Source organism: Vitis riparia, chromosome 5 (genome assembly GCF_004353265.1).
Source record: "Vitis riparia cultivar Riparia Gloire de Montpellier isolate 1030 chromosome 5, EGFV_Vit.rip_1.0, whole genome shotgun sequence".
NCBI lineage: Eukaryota > Viridiplantae > Streptophyta > Magnoliopsida > Vitales > Vitaceae > Vitis > Vitis riparia.
Window position 1 is genome coordinate 17104588 of NC_048435.1, and position 25220 is coordinate 17129807.

Here is a 25220-nt window from a genome sequence, read left to right on the forward strand (position 1 = left end):
AAAGGTCTTCCACCTAAGCTTTTTATGGATTATGTTGCGTGCATGGGCTTGGTGGCAAGTTTGTCAATCTAGATTGATTGAGAGTGTAGTGCATGTGATCACATTACAATGAGAATAAAGTTCTTGATTATGATATATTGATGATTATTATGTTACTTTTATACATCCATTCTATGCACAATCTAGATGTTTAAAAGTTGATGGGACCATTATGTGAATGAATTAGCATTATCACCTTAATGTAGCTAATGTCATAAAAGTCACTGATTGATGTTAATGGAGGTGCTAGTACTATAATCCTTGAAGAATATTGGATCGTTGTGTGATCCAATCATTTCAATGATTTGGTGTTAGTGGTTCCATGAAACATAATTTTAATGTAAGGGATGCCCATTTTTGAGAAATTGTTATAGCCATATTATGTTTTAATCTATTACAAATATAATTATGTAGGCCAAGTGGGAGATTGTTAGCTTTTTTCCTATAATGTGTGGCCATATATAATTACATTTGTGTAAATATTATTTAAGGGTATCAATTGATAGATAGGTGAATCAATTGAGTGGGCATCCAAGGGTCTTATGTATGGAAGACTCAAATTATAAATGGGGAGTTAGAAAATTTAACTCATATGAATGTGGTGTTACAACTTTTGTAACCCCATCATTATGAAATTTATTTGGTACATTATGTTTATGAGTAATGGAGGAAAATGAAAAAGTATAACCTATGCAATTATAGAGATGAATTCAAGTTCATAACCCACCATTACCCATTAATTTGTACATAATGGGTGTAAATAATGAGTATAACTCCCATATAGTCTTTGATGGGAAGACTAAGAGATGTACAATTTTTTATAAGTTGAGATCCCAAGCCACACTTTCATTCTTATGTCTTTTTGTTGTTTTATTTTCAACAACATACACCTCACAAGTGACCCATCCATTATATGAGAGTAGTAAGTTGAAGACCTTAACAATACAATTCATAAAGTAACTCAATCTCATTTCATAGATCAAGATAAGAATATGATCATTATTTTAGTATTTACATTTATTTTGCTTTATGCGTCAAAAATTGTTTTTTAAAATAATTATTTCCGCATAAAGTTTATAAAAGTTTGGTTAACATTATTATAATAATAAAAAAGAATATGGGTTAGAAAATGTTTGAATTTGAATTTTGAGACAAATGTGCTTTCATAAGAGAAAATATGCCACTTCTACATAGAGTTAATTGGTCCTCTTCTCCCAAAATATACTGATTTTGTTGTATAAATTTAACTTGAATCAAATAAGATAATTTCAAACAATAGAAGAAGTTATCTAGCTTAGAAGAATCAAGTAAGAAACGTAGGTATATTAGAATCCCATCTTCTTGTAAAAAATCTCACCTATTCTTCCTGTTTAGAAAAAGATAAAGATACGAAATTAGTAAAATAATAAAATAAGAAAATAAAATAAATAATCATAAATTTTAAATTAAATATAGCACTTTAACCTTTTTTTTTTTTTTTTGTATGGATAATTTTGTCTACTCCACGCTAATTTGCTTTAATTGTGCCCTGTTGCTGGTTTGATTTTGTATAAGAGTGAAACTATCATTTCAAATGAAAGTTGATAGTGAATCTGCTTAGGGATGATAATGGGTTAAGCTTAGAGGATAATCCGCCCGCCCCTCCCCTATTGGAATGTGTATGGAAGGCTTTTATTCAAGTTTGAGATGGGTTTCGAGAAGCTTTTGAATACTCAGATTTGGGACGGGTTTGGTTTTACTCCGCCGTACCTCACCCCATTTACCAACATAATGTGTACCCTCCACCATACACCACATTACACACTCCTTAAAAGGTCATGTGTATAAAGTATCTTTGAAACCCTAGCTTTCCACTGCTTCTCTTACTCTCCATTCTGTGAAGTTCCCAATGACGCTATCATGTGTATTGTTGATGTTGTCCAACGATGTTACCATCAAGCTATTCTTCTGCATCCCACAAGCTTCGTCACAAAAGAAGGCATCATCTTCTAGAGACACCACTGCAAACCCTAGATGCACTTCTAGTGTTGATCTCTGAAGCTCCATTTTTTTAGAATCGTACAAAAAAAGATTGATGGGATTTGATTGGTTTACAAGAAAATTGAAGGGAAAAAAAATTGTATGTTGGGATTGTGGGATGGGTTGTTTTAATTTTGCATATTCCTTTCTGGGTTTTGGTTTTACCTTTTTTTTTTTTTATAGTTTATTTGTTGAACTGTATGTGTGTTGTTCATTTTGGTTGTTTGAGGAGCCTTCAGCTTCTTGGATCTAAAATGGAAAAATCAGAATTGAAGGTGCGGACTGTGGAATCCAAATATATATAAATTAGAGGTTTAGGTCATGGATTTGAGGGTTTTTTTTTTTTTTTTCTCATATGAAGGCAAATGGAGTTAAGTTTGTTCTCTTAACCAAATTTAAAAAGAAAAAAGAAAAAGGAAAAACCCTAACTGAAAGTTGACTGGAAAAAAAGAGAAAACTAGCAAGGTCACCATAATAATATTAATATATAATATTATTTGGTATTATAATATTTAATCTTAAAAAAATGCTTTTATATAGTTAACAACGTAATGCGATTTTTTTATTCATAAATTTTAATAAATGTTATTAACAAATAAATAAAAAATTATTTATTAAAGTGTTTGTTTATACACTTTTTTTTTTTTTTTTTTATAGAAAAAAGTAGTGACTTTCTATATAAAATATAAGAACCTTTAAAGCTTTATATTAGAGTTACTGATTTTTAAAAATAGTTTTAAAAAAAAATCAGATATTAAAAAAATATAGATCTTATTTAGCTATGTGATTTAAAAACAATTTTTTTTTAAAAAATAAAAAATTATTTTTAAAAATTTCTAACTTTGTTTGTTTGTTATTCTCTGAAATCAATTTAAAAAAAAAAATGAAATAGAGAACATTTTTTGAAGAATAAATTGAAGTCATTTTCACTAATTTTTAAAAACAAAAAGAAAACATATAAAATTTTAGAAAAACCGCAAAAAAAAAAAAAAAAAACCAGAACATGATATCATTTTTTTTTCTCTCTCCATAATCTAATACTGATATAAAAAATCTTTAAATATGATATTCATTTAAATTACATGTGTTTTTCTAAATCTCTTTTAACTTATTTAAAATTTTTCATTAAGCAAATAAATTTCAAATCAAACTACACTTCATACATAAAATTTATCAATTTTCAAAACTAATTTGAAACTCAAAAATCGATTTAATTAATACTAAAAAGTCATGGAACTTAATAACATTAGGAAATCATAAACCAAAATTTATTTTAAATGTTTGGGTTAGTTTTCTTTTTATATATAAAAATTTTGTTCAAATTTTTTTATCAGCCAAATAAACTCCAAATTAAGCAAAACTTAATGTGTTAAATTTATTAATGAGTTTAGTAACTTTTTAAAAATTAATTTAAAACGACTTTATTGTTTCTCTTTTACATATAATCATTATTTTGTGATTTTTTTTAACTAGTAAATAAACTTTAAACTAAACAATTCATTAATAAGTCTAATAATTTTTAAAAGTATCTAAAAAGGCAATTAGTAAATCAATTAATATAAAAAATTTATGGACAAAAATTAGTTTACAACGATTTTATTGTTTTTCTTTTACACAGAATCATTATTTTTCGATTTTTTTTTCATTAGGCAAATAAACTCTAAATTAAACAAAAATTAATGTGATGAATTCATTAACAAGTCTAATAATTTTTTAAAATATTTCAAAACTCAAATACTGAACCAATTAATACAAAAAAATTATAGATAAAAATTAGTTTAGAACTAGTTTATTAATGTTTCTTTTCTACATGAAATCATTATTTTTTTATTTTTTCACTAGGCAATGACTTCCAAATTAAACAAAAATTAGTACGTTGGATTCATTAACGAGTCTTATAATTTTTAAAAATAACTTAAAACTTAAATAATAATTTAATCAATATTAGAAATTTATGGACAAAAATTGGCATAGAATGACTATTATTTCTATTCTACATAGAATCATTATTTTTAATTTTTTTCACCAAGAAAATAAGTTCCAAATTAAACAAGATTTAATTTGTTCAATTCACTAACAAGTTTAGTAATTTTTAAAAATAATTTGGAACTCAAATAATTAAATTATTTATACGAAAAATTTATGGATAAAAATTGATTCATAATGACTCTATTATTATTATTATTATTATCATTATTATTATTATTATTATTTTGCACATAATTATATTTTATAAATTTTCTCACTTTAAAAATGAACTTCAAATCAAGTGAAACATTCTATTGAAATTATTAATGAGTATAATAATTTTTAAAAATAAGTTGGAGTTGAAAAAATAGATCTAATTACTAAAAACAATAATAGGTCAAAATTGATATATTATGAGTCATTAGTTCATTATTTTTCCTATACAGATAACTATATTTTTTGAATTTAGATAAATAAATTATAATTAAGACATAATTAATAATTTAAATTCTTTAATGGATTTTGTAATTTTTAAGAATAATTTTGAATTAAAAAAAATGCTCTACTTAATTGGAGATTAAATCAAAACATTCTACAATACAATGTTCGTAATTCAGTGCTAAATGTGTACATGAAATGAAAAACTTAACTCATTTACATGTTAAAAAAGTTAAACTTTATTTATTATTTATTTTAAATAAAATATTATTAAAAATTATTATTTTAGATTATTATTTAATTTTTAACATGAAAGAGAAAAAAATAAATAAAATAAGTTTCAATAATATACAAAAATAATCTATTAATTTTAAATTTATTTTTTATTTTTATTTAATTTTATTTCTATTTTTCTTCTCTATTTTTTCCCTCTATTTTTCTCTTAATTTTTCAAAAACCAAGCATACCTAATACGAGGAGGAAAACTAAAGAAAGAAGAGACCATGGAAGGGAAAGGACATATGCGGCTTCTCTCCATTACACAACTTTTCAAGAAAGAGAACCACCTTCCAAGTTACATCCACAAGGTGCATTACTTCCAGGATAGGGAAAGGACATATGCACCTTCACTACACCGCTCAACTATCCAATAAAGAGGACCACCTTTCAAGCAATGTTAGTAGGCGCTTTATTTAATGGGAAGTCTAAAAAAAAGAAATTTCAATTCATTTGAAGTGCTTTGTTATTTTTTAACTTCTATCTTCCTTGCAATTGTAAAAAACACATCTTCTTTGAATTATCATTTGGTATCATAGTCAAGTTGATCAGATGGTTATCCCAAGCCAACCTACCATCCCATTTTTTCAAGGAAATGGATATGATACTTGGAGCATAAAGATGAGGACTCTGTTTATCTCCGAAGATCTATGGGAGCTTGTGGATAAGGGTTATGTAGAAGAGGAAATTCCAAGAGATGCTATTAGAGATGTACTAAAGAATGATGCTAAGGCATTGTTTTTTATTCAACAAGCAATCATAGAGAGTATTTTTCCTCAAATTTCAAAGGCAACAAAGTCTAAGGAAGCATAGGACACTTTGCAAACAAAATATCAGAGCACAACTAAGGTACTTATCATTGATTAGTTACAATGAATTGAAGTCTTAGATTTGGTCAAATAAAATCAAATATATGCTCCTACTAATTTTTAAGAGTGGAATGTGTGATTCTAAAACAAATATATGCTTCCTACTAATTTGTAAGAGTGGAATGCGTGATTATGAGAAGAGTTTTGACTATAGGCTTTATTTTAATAGGTTGTTGGATAATTTATTTAGGAGTTTATTTGTTTTTGGTTGCTTATTTAATGGAGAATATGATGAATAATTTTTGAGTTCAACTCAATTAGAATTCTTACCTTTCATCCTAAACTCTTTTTAAGCCCTTTATCATTTTTTAACTTCTCCCTTCTAGGAAGGTATCTTTTTTAGATTACAGTTTACTAACATAATGACATAATAGATCACTTCCATTCATTTAGCTTTAGTTTAATTCACTTTTATTTGAGAGGATTGAAGGACCTAATCAATACTTAGATTATGTTTAGTTCCAAAAAGTAGCAAAAAAAGAAAGAAAATCAAATAAAATTATTTTCTCATGTTTAGTTTTATCATTAAAAAAATTAAATATAATTAAAATTAGTTAAACACGTATTCATTTTAAAATTATTTATCCTTTATATAAAATAGTTAAAATGAAATAAATGAGTTTGAAGTAATGTATAAATATAATTTATTGATTTTCTAATTATTTTTTATTTTCATTTTTATTTATTTATTTATTTTTACTTTTCCTCCTTTCTTTGCATTTTGCCACAAATTTTCAGGGTGTCGACAGCCACGATGCAGAATTGTTGAATGTTAACTCAGGTTCTAATTCGAATCAGGTTGCAGCTCAAGATGGAGATGGTAGCCAAACTGACATCACACCCATGGATGACCCTGTGTATAAGGCGGCAGCAAAGGGGGACATGACAGTCCTCGCCAAGAAAATTTCTGAATTTCAACTCCAATTAAGCCCAAAGCATAACACGATACTCCATATTGCATGCGAATTTGGTCAAATAGAGTGTAAAATGGATCCTTAGCTTGCCTTCATGTTCATCTCTACTGCAACGCCCTAATATGAAAGAGGACACTCCACTTCACCTTGCAGCAAGGGAAGGGCATTCGAAGGTCGTGAAAGCTCTTTTAGAGGCTGCCAAAAAACCTCCTGTAGATATTGAAACTAGTGATGGAGTAGATAAGAAGATGTTGATCAAGATGACAAATAAGGAGAAAAACACAGCCTTGCACGAGGCAGTGCGATTTGAGCATTCTAATGTGGTGGAGTTATTGATTGAGGAGGACCCCGGGTTTCTCTATGGTGCTAATGATTCAGGTATGACTCCTCTTTACATGGCTGCAGAGAGAGGATTTACAGGCTTGGTGAAACTAATCATAGACAAAAGCGTGGAAGCTGGTACTTCACCCCCTTACACTGGCTTCATGTGTAGAACGGCCTTGCACGCTGCTGTAATATGTAATGACCGAGGTAGTATTTTCATAATACTAATGATTATGTTATTCCCCCGTATGTAGATTAAAAGGGAAAATATATTTATTTATTTTGTTCATTTCCTTAATTTTCTTAAAACTTTTTTTCCTTTATCTATTAATTAGAAATGACAAAGACGATATTGGGATGGAAGCCAAACCTCACCAAAGAAGTAGATAAGAATGGTTGGTCTCCACTTCACTGTGCTGCAGAGAGAGGTTGTGATCCGGAAATAGTGCAGCTATTGCTAGAAAAATCAGAAGAGAGTGTAGCCTACCTTAGGAGCAAAGATGGGAACAAAACTGCCCTTCATATTGCATCTTTCCACCATCATACAAAAATAGTAGAGAAGATTCTATCTCACTCTCCTGGTTGTCGAGAGCAGGTCGATGACAAGGGCAATAATGTTTTTCACTTTGCCATGATGAAAAGGGGAGACGATGATTCTAAGCCTAGTGATTACTTCAAAAATAATTGGTTGAACGTCAGAGGACTTGTAAATGAGAAAGATGCTCAAGGAAACACACCCCTCCACCTACTCTCTTCTTACCAAATTCTTGATTATAAATTCATATGGGGGCATCAAGTGGATAAGAAGGCGAACAACAATGAAAACCTGACAGCCTACGACATAATTTTGAGGGCCAAGGAGGACATGTCAGGGAAAAAGGTAAGGCTCCCACATCACTTGAGTTATATGTTTTTTTTTTTTCCAAAAATGCTCCTTTTGCTATCGTTCTCAAATTGCTTGTGCTCATTTGAATAAAGTATATTTTATTTTGAAATATGCCATGTTTTGTTGCTTTTCACTATGTAATTGGTTTCCTTCCACCTAAACTTACCATCCTTTCATCCGTAGCCAATCGACTCATGTTGGGAATAGGATCCCTTACCGTAGCATTAGCTAGTTTTTTTATTTTCTTCTCTCCAAAGTTTTAGGATAGGATAATAGAGAAAAGGAAAAAAAAGGAAATAGAGGAAAAAAGAAATTATAAAATGTTTCTTGCTTTTCATTATTCATTGAGAAATTAAGCAAAAGAAATTTAAGTTTAAGAGGAATGTACTTGGCATAAACTTTTTTTCATAAAAAGAAGAAAAAAAAATTGGGAAGAAAAATCGTTAGTATATTTTATTTAGTAATTTTTTTCTTGTTAATTTTTCACTTGTGTCCAAATGTGAAAAAAAAAAACCATTTTTCTTAATATATATTTTTTTCCATTACTTTCCAAAATCAAAATGTTGTTTAAGTTTAATTTGAGGAAAAGAAAAGGAAAAAAAGAAGAAAATAAAAAGATAAGAACAATTTATAAGATTTTCTCTTATTTTGTATGTTTATAAAAAAGTTAAGAAAAAATTTTAATTATTAAGAAATGCACTCTTTTCAAACCTTTTCCACATTTTCGAAGGAAAATATTTTATTATTTCCATTTTTTTTTTCATGCATTCTTCTCAAACTATATTTGGTTTATGAAAAATACAAAGGTTTTGTTTATTTCTCTCCATTGTTTTTCTCTATTTTCTTCTTTTCACATTTTCTCTTATATTTTTAAGAAATATTAAACATAGCCATAACATTTGTTTTCAACTTTTTATTTTATTTTTTATTTTTTATCAAAAATAGTCTTAAAGACTTCTCAAGAACCAAACATAACATCAAGAAAATATTTTTTCTTTCCCACATTTTAACTATTTCTATCACATTTTAAAGTAGTAGTAGTAGTAGAAGGTGAATAGGAGAAAGAGTTAATAAAATTTTATTTTGTCTTCATTCTTTTATTCTTTTGTACCCTCATGGAATTATTACCTAAACCTCCAAATGGTAAAAATAAAGGAGAATAAGGGTGCATGATTCTTTTTCTAATTTATCTTTTACCTATTATTATTATAATTATTATTAAGACCCTAGTTTATCTTTATTGTGGAGATAATTGAAAAACATCTATTCCAAAACTTATGAGAGCTAAAATATAAAAATAAAAATGAAAGGAAAATAAGGAACTTTTTTTCTTGTTTATAAATTTATTGGATTTATTGAATAATTTATGTTGATGTTGAAATTTAAATAAATTGGCGCTCATAATACTATTTTCGTTAAGAAGTTTTATAACAAACAAATAACTCAATTAACCGCAGATCTCCTAGAATAAATAAGCTTTATTTGATGTATTTAATTAAAGGTTGGTTAAGTTTGATGGATGCATCTCTTGTATCATATTTTCATTCTCTTGTTTACCCACCAATGAGTGACTGAATGTGAAAAAAATGGATTCATCAATTGAATTTAATTTTTAATCTTCCTCTCATCCAATTTCAGGATTGGATCCAACGCGGATTTGAGTGTGATATGCCTGAAACTAGATCTTCGTATACGGAGAAGCAAAAGAAGAAATGGGAGAAAGAAAGAAGAAGCAAAGAGTACCAGGAGAAACGCACCTCTGAATTACAACAAAAAGGTGGAACCCATTTGATAGTTTCTGCGCTTATAACAACAGTAACTTTTGCTGCGGGTTTCACCTTACCTGGTGGTTACAAGGATGATGATGGCAAGGCAATTTTATCAAAGGAAGCAGCTTTCATAGCATTTGTTGTGACGGACACCATAGCCATGGTCTCCTCACTATGCGCTGTATTTCTTCACTTTTTTACGACCGTACGTGTAGGGGAGGAGATCCTTGAAAAGCACTTGGTTTGGGCCTTTCATTTGACCATGATTGGCATGGTAGCAATGGCCATCGCTTTCGCAACTGGCTTATACACTGTTTTACCACACTCCTCTGCCCTTTCATTCCTCACTTGCATCCTCTGCTCTTGCTTTTTCCTCTGCCTTATATTTGAATTTCAATATTTTAGAGGTATGATTGGGTACATGGCTTACAGAATAAGATCTCTGCTCAAAAAGAAAATAGCCGCTTTGTTTAACAAGCTGAATATGGGGTATAAAAGAAAAGAAAATGCAGATGTGTAGATGAGGGCTTTCGGATCTTTGGATGAGCTCTTTCTGAGAGGAGAGAGAGAACTGGCTCCACTGTCTTATTTTTACAATAAGTTTGTATTGTAGTGGGAATTATATTTTAGATGTAAGTAGAATATTGAACTGACTTGTGTGAATTGAAAGTCGATGCATACGACTGTGGATATGAATAAGATTAGTAATTATTGTAAATTTGGATGCAATTGATTCATTGAGGTTAAGATAATCAAAATTGTTTTTACAAATGATTTTTATAAGCCTATATTAATAAAATCAATTTTTTTTATATAAACTATTTATTTTATTCACTGATATCAATAAAATCAAATTTGTTATAAGCTTATTTATTTATTTATTTATTTATAAGATTATATTAATAAAATCAATCTTAATAAATTATTTTTTTTACTTTATTGATTTAAAATCAATTTTTTTTTTTATAAATAATTTATATTGATGCAATCAATCGTTTTTTATGCATTGATATAGATCGTTGTATAAGATATGTCATCAAGTTAGAATTTAATTTCAAAAAATTGGTTCTTCTAAAATTGATACTAGCTAATAAAGTTAGAGAATTGATTATTATAAGCTCAATATTAAGGAAATTAGGATTTAATTTATAAATTGATTCTAATATAACTGATATTAAAGAAATTAAAACTTCATTGTATAAATTATTTATTATTACAAAATTCCAAGTGTTGTCTTTAGAGGTCGTGGAAGCTCTCGTATGCAAAGCAAGAGAACTTCATGCAGATATTGAAACTGGAGTTGGAGTAGATAAGGAGATGTTGATCAGGAAGACAAATAAGGGGAAGGACATTGCCTTGCATGAGGCAGTGCGATATGGGCATTATGCTGTGGTGAGGTCATTGATTGAGAAAGACCCTAAGTTTACCTATGGTGCTAATGATTCAAGTACCACTCCTCTTTACATGGCTGCGGAGAGAGGATTTACAGACTTGGTGGAACTAATCATAAAAAAAAGTAGTACTTCGCCCTCTTACCATGGCTTAATGGGTAGAACGGCCTTGCACGCTACTGTAATATGCAATGACAAAGGTAGTATGCTCACAATACTAATGATTATGTTATTTTTCATATATGTAGATTAAAAGGGAACATGCATGCCTTCATTTATTTTGTTCATTTGCTTAATTTTCTTAAACTTTTTTCCTTCATCTATTAATCAGAAATGACAAATAAGATACTGGAGGAAACCAAACCTCACCAAAGAAGTAGATAAGAATGGGTGATCTCCACTTCACTATGCTACAAAGAGAGGTTGTGATCTAAAAACAGTGGAGCTATTGCTAAATAACTCAAAAAAGAGTGTAGCCTACCTTAGGAGCAGAGATGGGAATAAGACCGCCCTTCATGGTGCATCTTTCCACCATCATACAAAAATAGTAGAGAAGATCCTATCTCACTCTCCTGGTTGTCGGGAGCAGGTCGATGACAAGGGTAGTAATGTTTTTCACTTTGCCATGATGAAAGAGGGAGACGATGGTTTTAAACCTAGTAATTACTTTGGCAATGATTGGTTAAGGACGAGAGAACTTATCAATGAGAAAAATGCTCAAGGAAACACACCCATCCACCTGCTCTCTCTTAATCAAATTTCAGATTTTTGGTTTGTATACACACACAAAGTAGATAAGAGGGCATACAACAATGAAAACTTGATAGCTTACAACATAACTGTGAGGGCAAAAGAGGACATTTCCGGGAAAAAGGTAAGGCTCCCACATAACTTCAAATATATGTTTACTGGCAAATGCTAGTTTAATTTACCATGTTTCTCATTTCCTTGAGTTGTGTTATGTTTTGTTATTTTTATTATGTTTGGTTTCCTTCAACCTAAACTTACCATCCTTTCATCCATGGCCAATCGACTCATGCTGGGAGTAAGATCCATCACCATAGCATTAGTTTATTTCTCCTCTCCAAAGTTTCAGGAAATGATCATAGAGAAAAGGAAAAGAATGAAGTAGAGGAAAAAACTTATAAAATGTTTCTTTCTTTTCATTGTTCATTGAGAGAAATTAAGCAAAAGAAATTTAAATTTAAGAGGGATGTACATAGCATAAACTTTTTTTTCATAAAAAAAAGGAAAATGGGAAGAAAAATCATTAATACATTTTATTTAGTAATTTTTTTCTTATTATTTTTGGCTTGTATCCAAATGAGAAAAAAAAGAAAATAATTTTTAAAAAAATATTTTTGTCCATTGCTTTTCAAAATCAAATGTAGTTTAAGATTAATTTGACGAAAAGAAAAGAAAATAAAAAGATAAGAGCAATTTATAAGATTTTCTCTCATTACATTGTTCATAAAAAAGTTCAAAAAAAATTAATAGTAAATTGCTGAGAAATGTACTCTCTCCAAACTTTTTCCACTTTTTCTAAGGAAAATATTTTATTATTTCCATTTTTTATTTTTTATATTTCTATGGATTCTCCTTAGACTATATTTGGTTCATGGAAAACACTAAAATTTTGTTTATCTCTTTATTATTTTTCTTCTCTTCATATTTTTTCTTATATTTTTTGGAAATAAACATAGTCTTATCATTTGTTTTCGTTTTTATTTTATTTTATTTTATTTTATTTTATTTTTTTCCATGACCAAAATAGCCTTAAGATTTCTCAAGAACCAAATATAACATCAAGAAAATATTTTTGCTTTTCCACATTTTAATTATTTTGATCACATTTTAAAGTAGTAGTAGAAGGTGAATAGGATAAAGAGTCAATAAAATTTTATTTTGTCTTTTTTATTTTATCCTCATGGAATTATTACCTATACCTCCCATATGAAAAAATATGGTAAAACTAAAAATTTAAATAAATTGGCACTCATCATATAAACTATTTTTATTAAGAAGTTTTAGAACAAACAAATGACTCGATTAACCCCATATCTCTTGGAATAAATAATCTTGATTTGATGTATTTAATTAAAGGTTGGTTACGTTTGATAGATTTATCACATTCAGTTGTTTACCCAGCAATGAGTGACTGTATGTGAAAAAAAATGGATTCATCAATTGAATTAAATTTTAATCTTCCTCTCATCCAATTTCAGGATCAGATTCGAGAGCAGTTCGAGTGGGTTATGCCTGAAACCAAATCTTTGGAAGCTAAGAAAAGGGAGAGAGAAAAAAAAAGCAGAGCGGACGAGGAGAAATCCTTGACAGCCTACGACATGATTTTGAGGCATGAGGAGAACAGTAGAGGGGAAAAGGTGAGGCTCCCACATAACTTTAGTTATATGTATTTTGGAAAATGCTCATCTCAAACTCTCAATCTGCATGTGCTCATTTGAATGAAAAGATATATTTGTTACGTTTAAGTATGTTTGGATTCCTTGAAACCAAACTTACCATCCTTTCATCCGAAGCCAATTGACTCATGCCAGGAATAAGATCTCGACACCAGAATTTATTATTGTTAGTAAGACTCTTGTTTATCCTTTTTGTCAAAATTAAGATATATAATTGCAAAACATCTATGAGTTAAAAGATAAATTCATTGGATTTATTTAATAATTTATATTGGTGTTGAAATTTAAGTAAACTGGTACTCATCAAACTATTTTTATTAGGAAGGTTTAGAGCAAACAAATAACTCCATTAACCTCAAGCTTGATTTGCTATTGTATTTAAGTTGGATATGCATTTTTCATTTGTATCAGATTTTCAATGGCTTTTTTACCCAGCAATGAGTGACTGAATGTGACAAAAATTGATTCATCAGTTGAATTAAATTGCAATGTTCCTCTTATTCAATTTTAGGATATATTTAACAAATTAATGGACAACAAGAAAAGCAAGGAGGACAAGGAGAAACGCACCTCTGCATTACGAGAACAAGGCAAAGACCATTTGATAGTTTCTGCGCTTATAACAACAGTAACTTATGTTGCGGGTTTCACTTTGCCCGGTGGTTACAATGGTGATGATGGCAAGGCAATTTTATCAAAGAAAGCAGCTTTCGGAGCATTTGTTGTGACGGATACCATAGCCATGGTCTCCTCACTATGCGCTGTATTTCTTCACTTTTTTATGACCATGCGTAATGGGGAGGAGTTCCTTGCAAAGCACTTGGTTTGGGCCTTTATTTTGACCATGATTTGCATGGGAGCAATGGCCATCGCTTTCGCAACTGGCTTGTACGCTGTTTTACCACATTCCTCCGCCCTTTCATTCCTCACTTGCATCCTCTGCTCTTGCTTTTTCCTCTCCTTTATATTGGAATATTTTCAAAATTGGAGAGGTACGATTTCGGGCATGGTTAGAAGAATAACCTCATGGCTCAGAAGGGTTATTTCGTGTTTTCTGTTTTTCAAGTCCTTGGTCATTTGGAGAATTCAGAGATTGGTGGTCTGGTTAAAAGAAAAGATAATGCACATGTGTAGATGAGGGCTCTCGGATCTTTGGATGAACTCTTTTCTGAGAGGGGAGAGAACCCGCTCTGGGCTTATTCATATTGAAAAAGAAGAGTCTCAAGCATGGAAAGTTAAAACCATGCTCTACTGTCTTTGATGTATGTAGAGTATTGAAGTATTGACTCGTCTGAGTTGAAAGTCAATGGATACAGCTGTGATTATATATGAATAAGATTAATAATTATTGTAAATTTGGATGCAATTGATACATTGAGATTAATATAATCAAAATTGTTTTTACAAATTATTTTTATAAGTTAATATTAATAATATCAGTTCTTAAAACTTTTATTATTATTATTATTCATTCACATAATATAATCAAAATTTATTTTAATAATATTATTATTATTATTATTATTATTATTATTATTATTATTATTTAAATTTGACTTTCTATTATCAATTAATTAATTAATTAATTATTAAAATTGTTTCAATTAACTTAGCAAAGATCAAAAGACCTTTTTTGGACTTAATGGGGTGCCTAACAACTTCTTGTTTGGTAAATTAATAGTCAAATCCATTCCTAGCTCACAAACTTTGATCCTTTTAAGGTATTGAGTTCTTCTTGGTAATAGACAAATAAAAAGTTATACAGCAATCCTTTGGGTGAAAGGTTAATTCACAAATGCACGTGTAGAATAAAGTTGACTAAAATGTTGATGCATTGAAAATATTTCAACTTAATATGCAAACAATGAAAATTTTCATTAATGTCTTTCATAGTATTTTATGTTATTAATTTTTAAGTTTATTTAATCATATTTATTTTTAATAATTATTATAATATTTCTATAATCTTTAAAATTTTTACTTATCTTATTTTTGTGTATCATCTGATATTGAGCCAAGATGTCAGGACTAATATGCCTCGAGAGACTCTAAGTCAATGACCACCATCGCAACTTTGAACCATAATTGTTATTTCTTTAATACTCTTGTATTGTGTATGTTGCTCGATGCTAATATCTTGAGTTAATGACTGATATTGCAACGTTGAACCCTATAGCCAAGTGGATTAAATGGGCTTGCAATGACTGATACTCAGTTACAGACTTTTAGGACAGAATTGCCAATATATATATATTGCCAATATATGTTGGTATCAGAGCCATCGGGAAGGGAAGTTGGGTTTGTTTTGGGTGTTTTGAGCTATCCTATGATAGGTAGCAGTGTACCTAAGAGAGCGAGCCCTGCAGGTTGAGCCGTTGTTAGCCTTGGATAGGCGTTTGTTAGGCTGTAAGAGGATTGGGGTGACGTCTCATAAGGTTTGTTAATCTGCTATTAGGCTCTAGATCAAAACCCTAAAATGAGTTCAATTTTCAGAACCATGTCTAGGAAATCCACTGATTCTCAAGATACTGTTGTAAACAGTGAAGAGATCAATTATCCTATTAGATGATTGGAAGTTACCCAAGGTGTCTAATCAAGAAATTTATAAGAAAGGAACCTTTAAGTTTTTCATAGATTATACCATCAAGACCTCTGAAATATCAGTCAGCTTAGAACAAGACGACCAAGTCATAAGACTTCTAGATAATAGGTCCATTGAAAAGCATAAGAAAGATGGCTATAATTTCATACAGTTTGGAATGATTCAAGTAGCAGCCAAGCCTTTGACAAGATTAGGTTTAAACACCTCTATTGTCATGTGTTTAAGGGATAATAGGCATCTCGAATATCGAGATTCTATTATAGGCACAGTCTAAGCTGGACTGAATGATGGCCCAGTTTATTTCCAGTGTTATCCTAACTTCACAGTTAGAATAAGAGATGCAGACATCTTAGATTCTGTTATCCTGCATATTAAGGCCCATGACTTTAAGATCAAGCCAGGAAACAATCCTGTTTCTATCATAACCAGGTTTGCCTATAAGAGCATGAACACAAGCGTTGGATCTGGGACTCTTTGCACCAGCCCTAAGGGTGAGATCACTTACTTTCACTCAGATGTGCTTGATAAGTCAAATTTCATCATCCCCAAGAAGATCTTGTGGAAAGATGTTGAGTTTCCTGAAAACTGGCATTTCGCTAATGACGTTCCAACCATTGCACAGAGATCTGAAAGGATTGAACAGATAGTTCAATATCCCGATGGAGGAGGAGATCTGATTTTCTCCAACTCTTTCAGACATTCCAGCAGTCCTAGAGTTTCAGTTTATGAACCCTCTAGAGCTTCAAGCTCTTTTATCCTAGTTAGAACCACTAGGGAAGAAGAAGGTTCCAGCTCAGGAACTCCTAAGAACATTAAGCTAACAGGTGTTAGAAGTCACACCAACGTGGCTAAACCATTTTACACAGAGGAAAATGAGTTTACTCAGGAATCCCAACAAGATGAGTTCCCTGTGATGTTCCTACCTATTCCCAGATGATTAACACAATAAGCCTAAGTGATGAGGACTTTGAGATCAACAAGGATCTCTTAAGAAAGGAATTCTATTCTGAAGTCAATAAGAAAATAAATGATTGGTTCTTTAGCACTGTCCCTAAAGTCATTAGATCCATTTACCAGGAAGAATTCTATGCCTACTTAGGACAAGAAAAGAAAAATATTAAGTTTTGGATTTGGTTTGAACTCTTCAAACAAGAGGAATGTCCAGATTATCCTTATAAGCGTGTTAATAACAATAAGAGCACTGATAAAATTAAGTCTTTTGAATTTTCTAAGGAATTCCAGGAAAATCCCCAAATTAACCAGGCTTTTGTTGATAGGATTAACTAGAAGATTAAGGATAATCTTGTTGCCCCTTTGACTGTCCAGCCTCATAAGAGAATCAATATAGTTAAAGGTGATATTAGTTCAGAAGAAGAAGCTAATGAATTAATTAAGATGTTTGAGGAACCCCATAATCAAACTATTCCAAAAAATATTAACAATTTGGAAGCCTTTAAGACTAGGAATTACTATCCTAGACCTACCTTTCCTGACATGCAGTTTGAGGAAAGAAATCAGTATACTCAAGCCTCATACACCAATGGTACTATCTATGAATGGAACATATATGGTATGACCGAGTATAACATACTCACTAAGCTTCAAGAAATTACCATGGTAAGTAAAACCTATAAATTAAACAATAGACTGCCAGATCATGTTGTAGCTCAGACCATTGTTGCTGGGTTTACAGGCCAGCTTAAAGGTTGGTGGGATAATTATCTCACTTTTGATGATAGAAATAGTATCCTAAAAGCCTATAGGATTAATGAGAATAGTGAAGTTGTTAAGGACGAAGATGGCCAAGATATAGAGGATGCTGTGGCTACTCTAATCTACTCAATATCCAAGCACTTCATTGGAGATCCTGCAAAAATTAAGGATAAAACTGCAGATCTCTTAACCAACCTTAAGTGTCCCAAGCTTCATGATTTTAGGTGGTATAAGGAAGTCTTCCTAACCAAAGTCATGCTAAGATCAGATTGTAACCAGTCTTTTTGGAAAGAAAAATTCATCTCAGGATTACCCAAGCTTTTCTCTGAGAGAATTAGGATTAAGATAAGGGAACAGTATAATGGTCAAATCCCTTATGATAAGCTAGCCTATGGTGAGATTATAAGCATTGTCACAGCTAAAGAGATTAAGTTGTGCAATGACTTCAAGCTTAAGCAAAAAATGAAGAATGAACAAAAAATCTACAAGAATGAATTTGGATCATTCTGTAGCCAATTTGGTTTCAGCCAAAAGGAAACTATGCCTCCCTCTAAGCAAAAACCAATCAGGAAGCCTAGCAAAGATAAGTTTGACCACAGTAAGAGAGGTACCTATGACAACTATAGGATGAATGATACTAAGCAGTCAAGACACGTCCAAAGAAGGGTCGACAAAGCTACTCAAAAAAAGGTAGAAGCCCCTTTAGATGTTAAACCAATTATCTGTTTTAAATGTGGCAAGGTTGGCCATTATAAAAAAAATTGTAGAGTTAAGCAAAAGATTAATAACTTAAGTATCTCAGATGACCTAAAAAATATGATTTGTAAGGTAATGTTAAACTCCACAGATTTTGAATCAAGGACTGATTCAGATAATGAAGATGACATTAATCAACTAGACAGTAGTGGTGAAGTTTCTAGCCAATGTTCTAGTGACCAAGTAGAATGTATTAAGGGTAATTGTAATTGTCGTTCTAAAACTATAAATGTCATAAGCCAAGATCAGGAATTTATCCTAGATACTTTAAGGAAATTTGAAGATGAAAAGACTAAGCAAAATCTTTATGAAGTTTTTAAGAAATCTGTTGTTAAGATAGAAGCTAAGAAGACTGTAAATCCTTATAACCTTAATGATATCTTAAACAGGTTTGACCAACAGTCTCCTAAGGAAATTAGCATTAAGGAACTTCATGATGAAGTCAAGCAGTATAGAAAAGAGATTAAGGAGTTAAGACAATTCATAGGTTTAGGTCTCTTTGATCTCCCAGAACAAATCAATAGAATCGTCAACCAAGGAAACCTTATGGATATTCCAGAATCTTCTCATGTTAATGATAATGAGACAAATATTTTTTTGAATACTGTGAGTAGGGTTATCTTCCAGAGGTGGGAAATCTCTCTTACTATAGTAGTCAAAGATCAATTTGTCCTTGATATTATTGCTTTGATTGATTCAAGAGCAGCTGAAAATTGCCTTCAAGAAGGTCTTGTACCTATTCCTTTATGTGAAGAGACTAGTCAGTCTCTATTTGGAGCCAATGGCAAAAGGCTTGCCATTAAGTATAAATTAACAAATGTTCATATCCGTAACCATGACATCTGTATTAAGCAAACCTTTATCCTTGTTAAGGATCTTAAGAAAAAGGCCCTCCTAGGAATACCCTTCTTAAGCTCTATTTATCCCTTGTGGGTAGATAACCAAGGTATAAGAACAAAGCTTTTTTATAAGGAAATTCATTTTGAATTTGCTAATCCTGTTGAAAATATCGCTCATTGTGATCAAGAAATTAATCTTGTTGGAATAGATGATCCACCTAAGATATTAGGTATCCAATTCATTCATAATCTCATTATAAATGATATTTTAAGCATTCCTTTATGCATTTCAAAATTTCAAACTGATATTTTGAACCAAGGATTTTTAAAAGTTGTTTTCACATCTGAGAAAACAATTAAGTATATAGCTTTTAAGTATAATTTAACTGATTGTATTATTTTAAACCCTAATTTTCAAATTAAGTTTATCAAAGGAGAAAGTTCCATTCCTAATCACTCAACTCGTGGAATTTGCAGGGTTCACGAGACCATGGCCCCTAAAAAGAGTACCCAAGCTCCTAACCAGAAAACCTAATCCAGTCAAGCTCCTTCTCCCCATAAAATGCTATGGAGCCAACAAGTTGAAGAAGAAGAAGCAAGGCTTCATTCTTCTAACCCTATGCCTAATAAGATGATGACCTTGTACTATGATCATTCTGATCCAGCTAATCTAGTCAAGGCCACTCAATACCCAGCCATTTTAGGGTCTCAGACCTTCAAGCAGGTTACTAAGGCTAATCCCTCTCAAAAGGAATTAGCATCAAGCTCCTCTTTTTCAAACAAGCAAATTGTGCTGGCTGCCAACCCCACACCTCTTTCAACAAAATCAAGATATTGGAAAAATGATTTAAATCAACCTCTTTTGGTTATTGAAAGAGAATTTTTCTTTGAAAACCCCAAAGAGATTGCTGCAAAAGCTTTTCAAGAAAATTTTCATTATCCCTCTAGTGATATTTTAAAAACAAGAGAGTTTTATGAAGCAGTCCTTACAGAAACTGGTTCTATTAAAATTAAGCATAACGTTGATAAATTCATCAATGTGGGCTTGGCATTCTTCACCTGGCATATCTATAAGATTCTTACTATCAAGCAATGGGGTGGAAATCCTAATCTTTCAAGGGAATTTTCTGAACCATCAAAGCCAAGGTTTTTTAATTATTGGGATTATCAGAGAACATGGTTCAATGCTTTTCTGATATAGAATAGGGACTTCCATCATTCATGGATGTTCTATTTTCCATCTAAGAATAAGCTTTCCTCTTTCCCATTTTGGTTCCACAGTTGGTGGACTTATTATGGTCCAACTATTAAGATTCTTCCTAAGCCCATTCTGGATGGCTTTGAGCTATTCATCAGTTCTTTTGTTATCCCCAGAGAACTTTCAGCTTTTCCCCATTTACTATTCTTTTTCAGCAAATTTTGCCTTGCTTGGATAGTCCAGTGGGACTATATTATCATTGCAGATGAATCAACAACCTTTCCAACTCTGGGAAGGACTTTTAAAACTAAATGGTGGGACGCCTTGAAAAATGATGCATCTATTGATGCAATTAAGCAGTATTTCCTCAAGAACCCCACACAAGTCTCAGCCAGTGATGATATGTCTCAGTTTCTCCTCAAAAAGCAACAGCTACAAGCCATGCTCGCAGCAGCTAAGACCCCTCAAGACTTCTAGAAAATCCTTAAAGAAGGAAGCTCAAGCTTCTCCCAAGAAAATTCTTATGCAGAATTTGATGATTCAACAAGCTACCTTCCAAACAATGGTGACGACTGTGAAGGAATCCTTCCTCCAATAAGAAGATCCAAGTAATCATCAGCCTTATGTCTTCCTACCCTCAAGAATATTTTACAGTTTTGCAGTTTCAACACCAAAAGCAGCAAGCATGTGACTACACAGTATAAAGCAACCTATCAGTAGTCTTCTCAGCCGAAAGTGGGTTTTTCGGTGGAATTCGGTGGAAAAGTGAATTTTACTATTTACTATTCACTATTCACTATTCATGCACGAGATTACTATTCATTGCAGTTAGTAAAAAGGCAAACAATGCTTTGTCCCCTCTTTTTTGCTATTTAAGGAGGCTTGATCCTCATTTGTAAGAGGCAAAATTTTAGATCTGAGATTTCTCATTCTCTTTCCCAAGCCTATGCTCCTCCTTCTCTCTTCTTTCTCTCTCAACATGTAAGCCCTTCATGCCCCAAGCTTTCTTCAAAGCTTTCTTCCCATTGTAAGATATTTCTCCTTATGTATCTATGTTTTACGATTTACCTCCTATGATGGATGGTCTTTAAATTATGTAAATTTTCAAGTTTATTTAATTTACCTCCTATTATGGATGGTTTGTTTTATGTTTCCAGTTTACCTCCTATCATGGATGGTTTTAAATTTATGAACTAAAAAATTTGTGGTTCCTTCTCTTTTTAAATTTCTTTGGTAATTTATCTTGTTTGATTTCTAATCCTCTTCTTTGTTTTGAATCATAGCATAATTCCTGTTTTCATTGCATATGACCTTGTCCTGGGTGTTGTTGGTATATATTCTAGAAACTATATCAAACTTTGCTCAAGGTTGGGGAAGCCAATAACAATATGGTCAAGCCCTTGCTTTAAGGAGATTGCAATGGTAGCTAAGTTTGCATTTCTAGGGAAGGATAGTGATTGTAAAGATCTGTTTTGCCTCTGTTAATCACAAAACCTGATATTTGAACATGTATTCAATATTTTCCCTGTGCAAAGAACATATATTAAGAGGCACCGAAGGGATGCAACTTGAGTGCATGCAAAGTGCATGTCACTTCCCAAGTAAATATTGAATGGAAATGGGTGAGAAAACATTTCTTCTGGGATCCCTTACTCATGTCTTTTAACACCAAAGTGGAAGTGTATAAGCTACTGCATTTTGAGTTACTTTGATACGATCATGAAGCATTTTGAATGGCATTCTCTGTTGTCCTTGACCTTTAAGTCAATTCAATAATCAATTATTTTAGGCTTAGAAATTGATAACTGATTTGAAATTTATGTAGCTACTGATTCCAACCTATATGTCAAATTTCTTGGTCTATAGCAAGAAGATTAATTAAAAGTAAATAATAACACCCATAACATATATTCATTCAACATTGTCAATTCCTTAACAAGTAAAAACAATAATAATATCTATGGTATGAGCATATCTAACTTTGTCAATTCCATGAGGCAGCAAAATCATGTAATGACGACTGCCAAATACATGAACAATTTGAAATCAACACCCGTATGTGTTCTTTCAGGTTTGTTCATCTATTAGTAATTCAAACTGAGGTTCTAGTCCTGAGCTTGTTTATGTAGCTAATGAGCTTGAGGAACCATAGGCTTGGGTTGGTAGGTTCTGAACATTACATGCTTTCCCTTAATTTCCTCAATGAGTACTTGAATGCATGCTACATGAAGTTCCTTGAATTCTTTGTTGTTTATGTGGGAGCAATTCAAGCTTATATTCTAGTTCTAAGCTGGTTTATATGACATGATGAGCTTGAGCAACCATAGGCTTGGCATGGTAGAGCCCTTGGAATTTAACTACGTTTGGTTCCGAAAAATATTAGGGAAAAAAATTGTTAAGGAAAATAGTTTTTTTAATATTTGATTTCATTATAAAAAAATATAAAAGAATATCAAATATAATTAAAATTAATTTAAAATTTATATATTTTTAAATTATTTAATCTTGCTATAATAGAGAAAAATAAGTAAAATGAATTTAAAGAAACGTATAAAAATAATTTATTAAATTTAAATTTATTTCTTATTTTCCTTCACCTTTTCTTTCCTTTTGCTTTCCTTTAAATTTTCCATGAACCAAACATAACCTAAAGTTATTTATCTGAAAAATGTGAATGCATATCACCTGTGTCTTTCAAAAATACCGACTTCACATGCATCCAAGCTCCCATTGAATAGTGGGAATAGAATGGGAGACCAGAGTTGAACGTTGTAAGCATTGGGTCTTTGCTTAAGCGATGTCGTCTTAGGGAAGTTTGGTGAGTAGGTGGGGGATGGTGTTACAGAGCTAGTAGAGACAGGTTTGGTTGGTTTATGGAAGTAAATGGTATTGGTTGGGAGGTAATCCAAGGCAGGACTTCCTTGGTAGTGGCAGATGAGAGAGAGCATAATTGGGAACTGTTTTTTTAAAGTAATTTTTTGTTTTTTAAAACTAGAAGACTATTTTTTAGACTTGAAAACATATTTGATAATTTTATGATGGAAAATAGTTTTTGAGAATTTGTTCTAAAAACAAGATGTTTTATAAGAATATTTGATTGTTTTCACTTGTTTTAAAACTTAATTATATAAATATGGAGAATGATAAAAAATAATATAGCATAAATAAAATTTATTTTTAGTAAATATTTGAAAATATAAAAAACAAGTTGAGAACATTTTATGTTCTCAAATAAATATTTGTTCTAAAAAAATATTTAAAAACTGTTTTTAAAACTATTCTCAAATTCCAGTTTTAAAGAAATGTTTTCAAAATGTTACCAAACAAGCTCTTATGTTCTGACTTGTGTGGTGTTATGATTCTTTATTAAGTGCCTCCTCCATCTCCTAATCATGGAAATGCCTCACAAAACAAGGATTCCAATGCCTTGAACTCCCCATTTCCTCCTAAACATTATAGCTATCTTAAATGGAGTTAGAAGGTAGCAATAATGGGGAACATGGAGAATAGGATGATTTGGGTTGTTTTAAGGATGGAGTAATCTTTTTATTAGTCCCTTGAATTAGTAAAAGGAGGTTTCCTAGGAAAGTGATTTATGTTCATCAGCTCCTTTAAATGGGGGTTTCTCCACTTTGGAAGAAGCAATATGGGCAAGATTTTGATAGGAGATTAGTTGATGGGGAGAGGTGGCCTGTAGTGAATTGGTGCTGCTTGTGCAAGAGGAATTGAAGGAAGAGTCATCTAACCACATCTTGATCAATTGTAAATTTATAATCTAGCTTGTGCCCTATCTTTTTTCATTTTTCATTTTATTTATTTATTTATTTAATTTTGTTTTTTCTTGGGCTCTCTATGGTGGGTAAATTAGATTTTATTGGGGCAAAAGGTTTGGAGAGCAGTCAGTCAAACAATTAGCACATTGGTGTATAATACATCATTTTTACCTTTTGTACAAGGTTTAAGTTCTCCGACACACACTCAATTTTAGCAGATTAAGTAGCCTTTGGGGCCATGACAAGCGTGGAGTGGCCCGTATGCTGCATATGGAGGCCCATTCTGCCAACAGTTACCCAATGAACCGAACCGAAGGTGAACCCAACCGACTTGATCCGATTTTTAAAATACTGATTATTACTCTAATTTTTAACACCTTGCATGTAACTTTACTTTTTAAAGAATTCTTGTCTATTTTGATTTGATCTTTTGCATCAAATCTTTTATTTATTTATTTTTCTATTTTACACACTTTATTTTTTTTTAGTTTAATCAATATATTCTTAAAATTATTTTCTTTTAATTTTTACTTTGATTTACCTTTTCTAATTAGGGACTTTTAATTATTTATTTATTTGATGATAATATTGAGAAATTAAATCATATGGGGAACTCTTATTCTTCCGGATAGAATGAAAGGTGAAGAGATACATGGTAAGAGGTAATTTTCTTTCTTTTTCGTAATTTTTTTTGGCCAAATAAAAGATAATTATATTTCTAAGAAACTTTCAAAAAAATAAATAAATAAATAACTACTTGAAAAATAATATGCCAAAAAAATTATATGAGTTTAAGAAAACCTTTAAAAAAATAAATGAAAAAACAATTAAGAAATAAAATAAAATATAAGATACAAATCCCATATGGTTATATAAAGAAAAAAAATGCAAAAAAAAGTTTTCACCTTTTCCTTTTGAATTTAAAGAAATTATTTTGATTTTAATAGTAATAACTAAAGAACAATTTGAATGAAAAAGAAAATAAGAATATTTTAGTTATTATTTTTTAGAAATATTAATTAG

At 31.0% G+C, this 25220-nt stretch overlaps 2 protein-coding genes across 2 annotated transcripts; both read left to right on the forward strand.

Moving 5' to 3' along the window:
- Nucleotides 1–6645: 6645 nt before the first annotated feature.
- LOC117915219 (protein ACCELERATED CELL DEATH 6-like) lies at nucleotides 6646–10193 on the forward strand. Its single transcript, XM_034830782.1, has 3 exons — nucleotides 6646–7054; nucleotides 7183–7727; nucleotides 9372–10193. Exons 1-3 carry the CDS (start codon nucleotides 6646–6648, stop codon nucleotides 10020–10022), a joined length of 1605 nt encoding a protein of 534 aa, XP_034686673.1. The 3' UTR covers nucleotides 10023–10193.
- A 626-nt stretch (nucleotides 10194–10819) lies between these two features.
- LOC117915220 (ankyrin repeat-containing protein NPR4-like) lies at nucleotides 10820–15760 on the forward strand. Its single transcript, XM_034830783.1, has 4 exons — nucleotides 10820–11074; nucleotides 13119–13277; nucleotides 13828–14079; nucleotides 15650–15760. The coding sequence occupies exons 1-4, from the start codon at nucleotides 10820–10822 to the stop codon at nucleotides 15758–15760; spliced, it is 777 nt and encodes a 258-aa protein (XP_034686674.1).
- Nucleotides 15761–25220: the final 9460 nt, after the last annotated feature.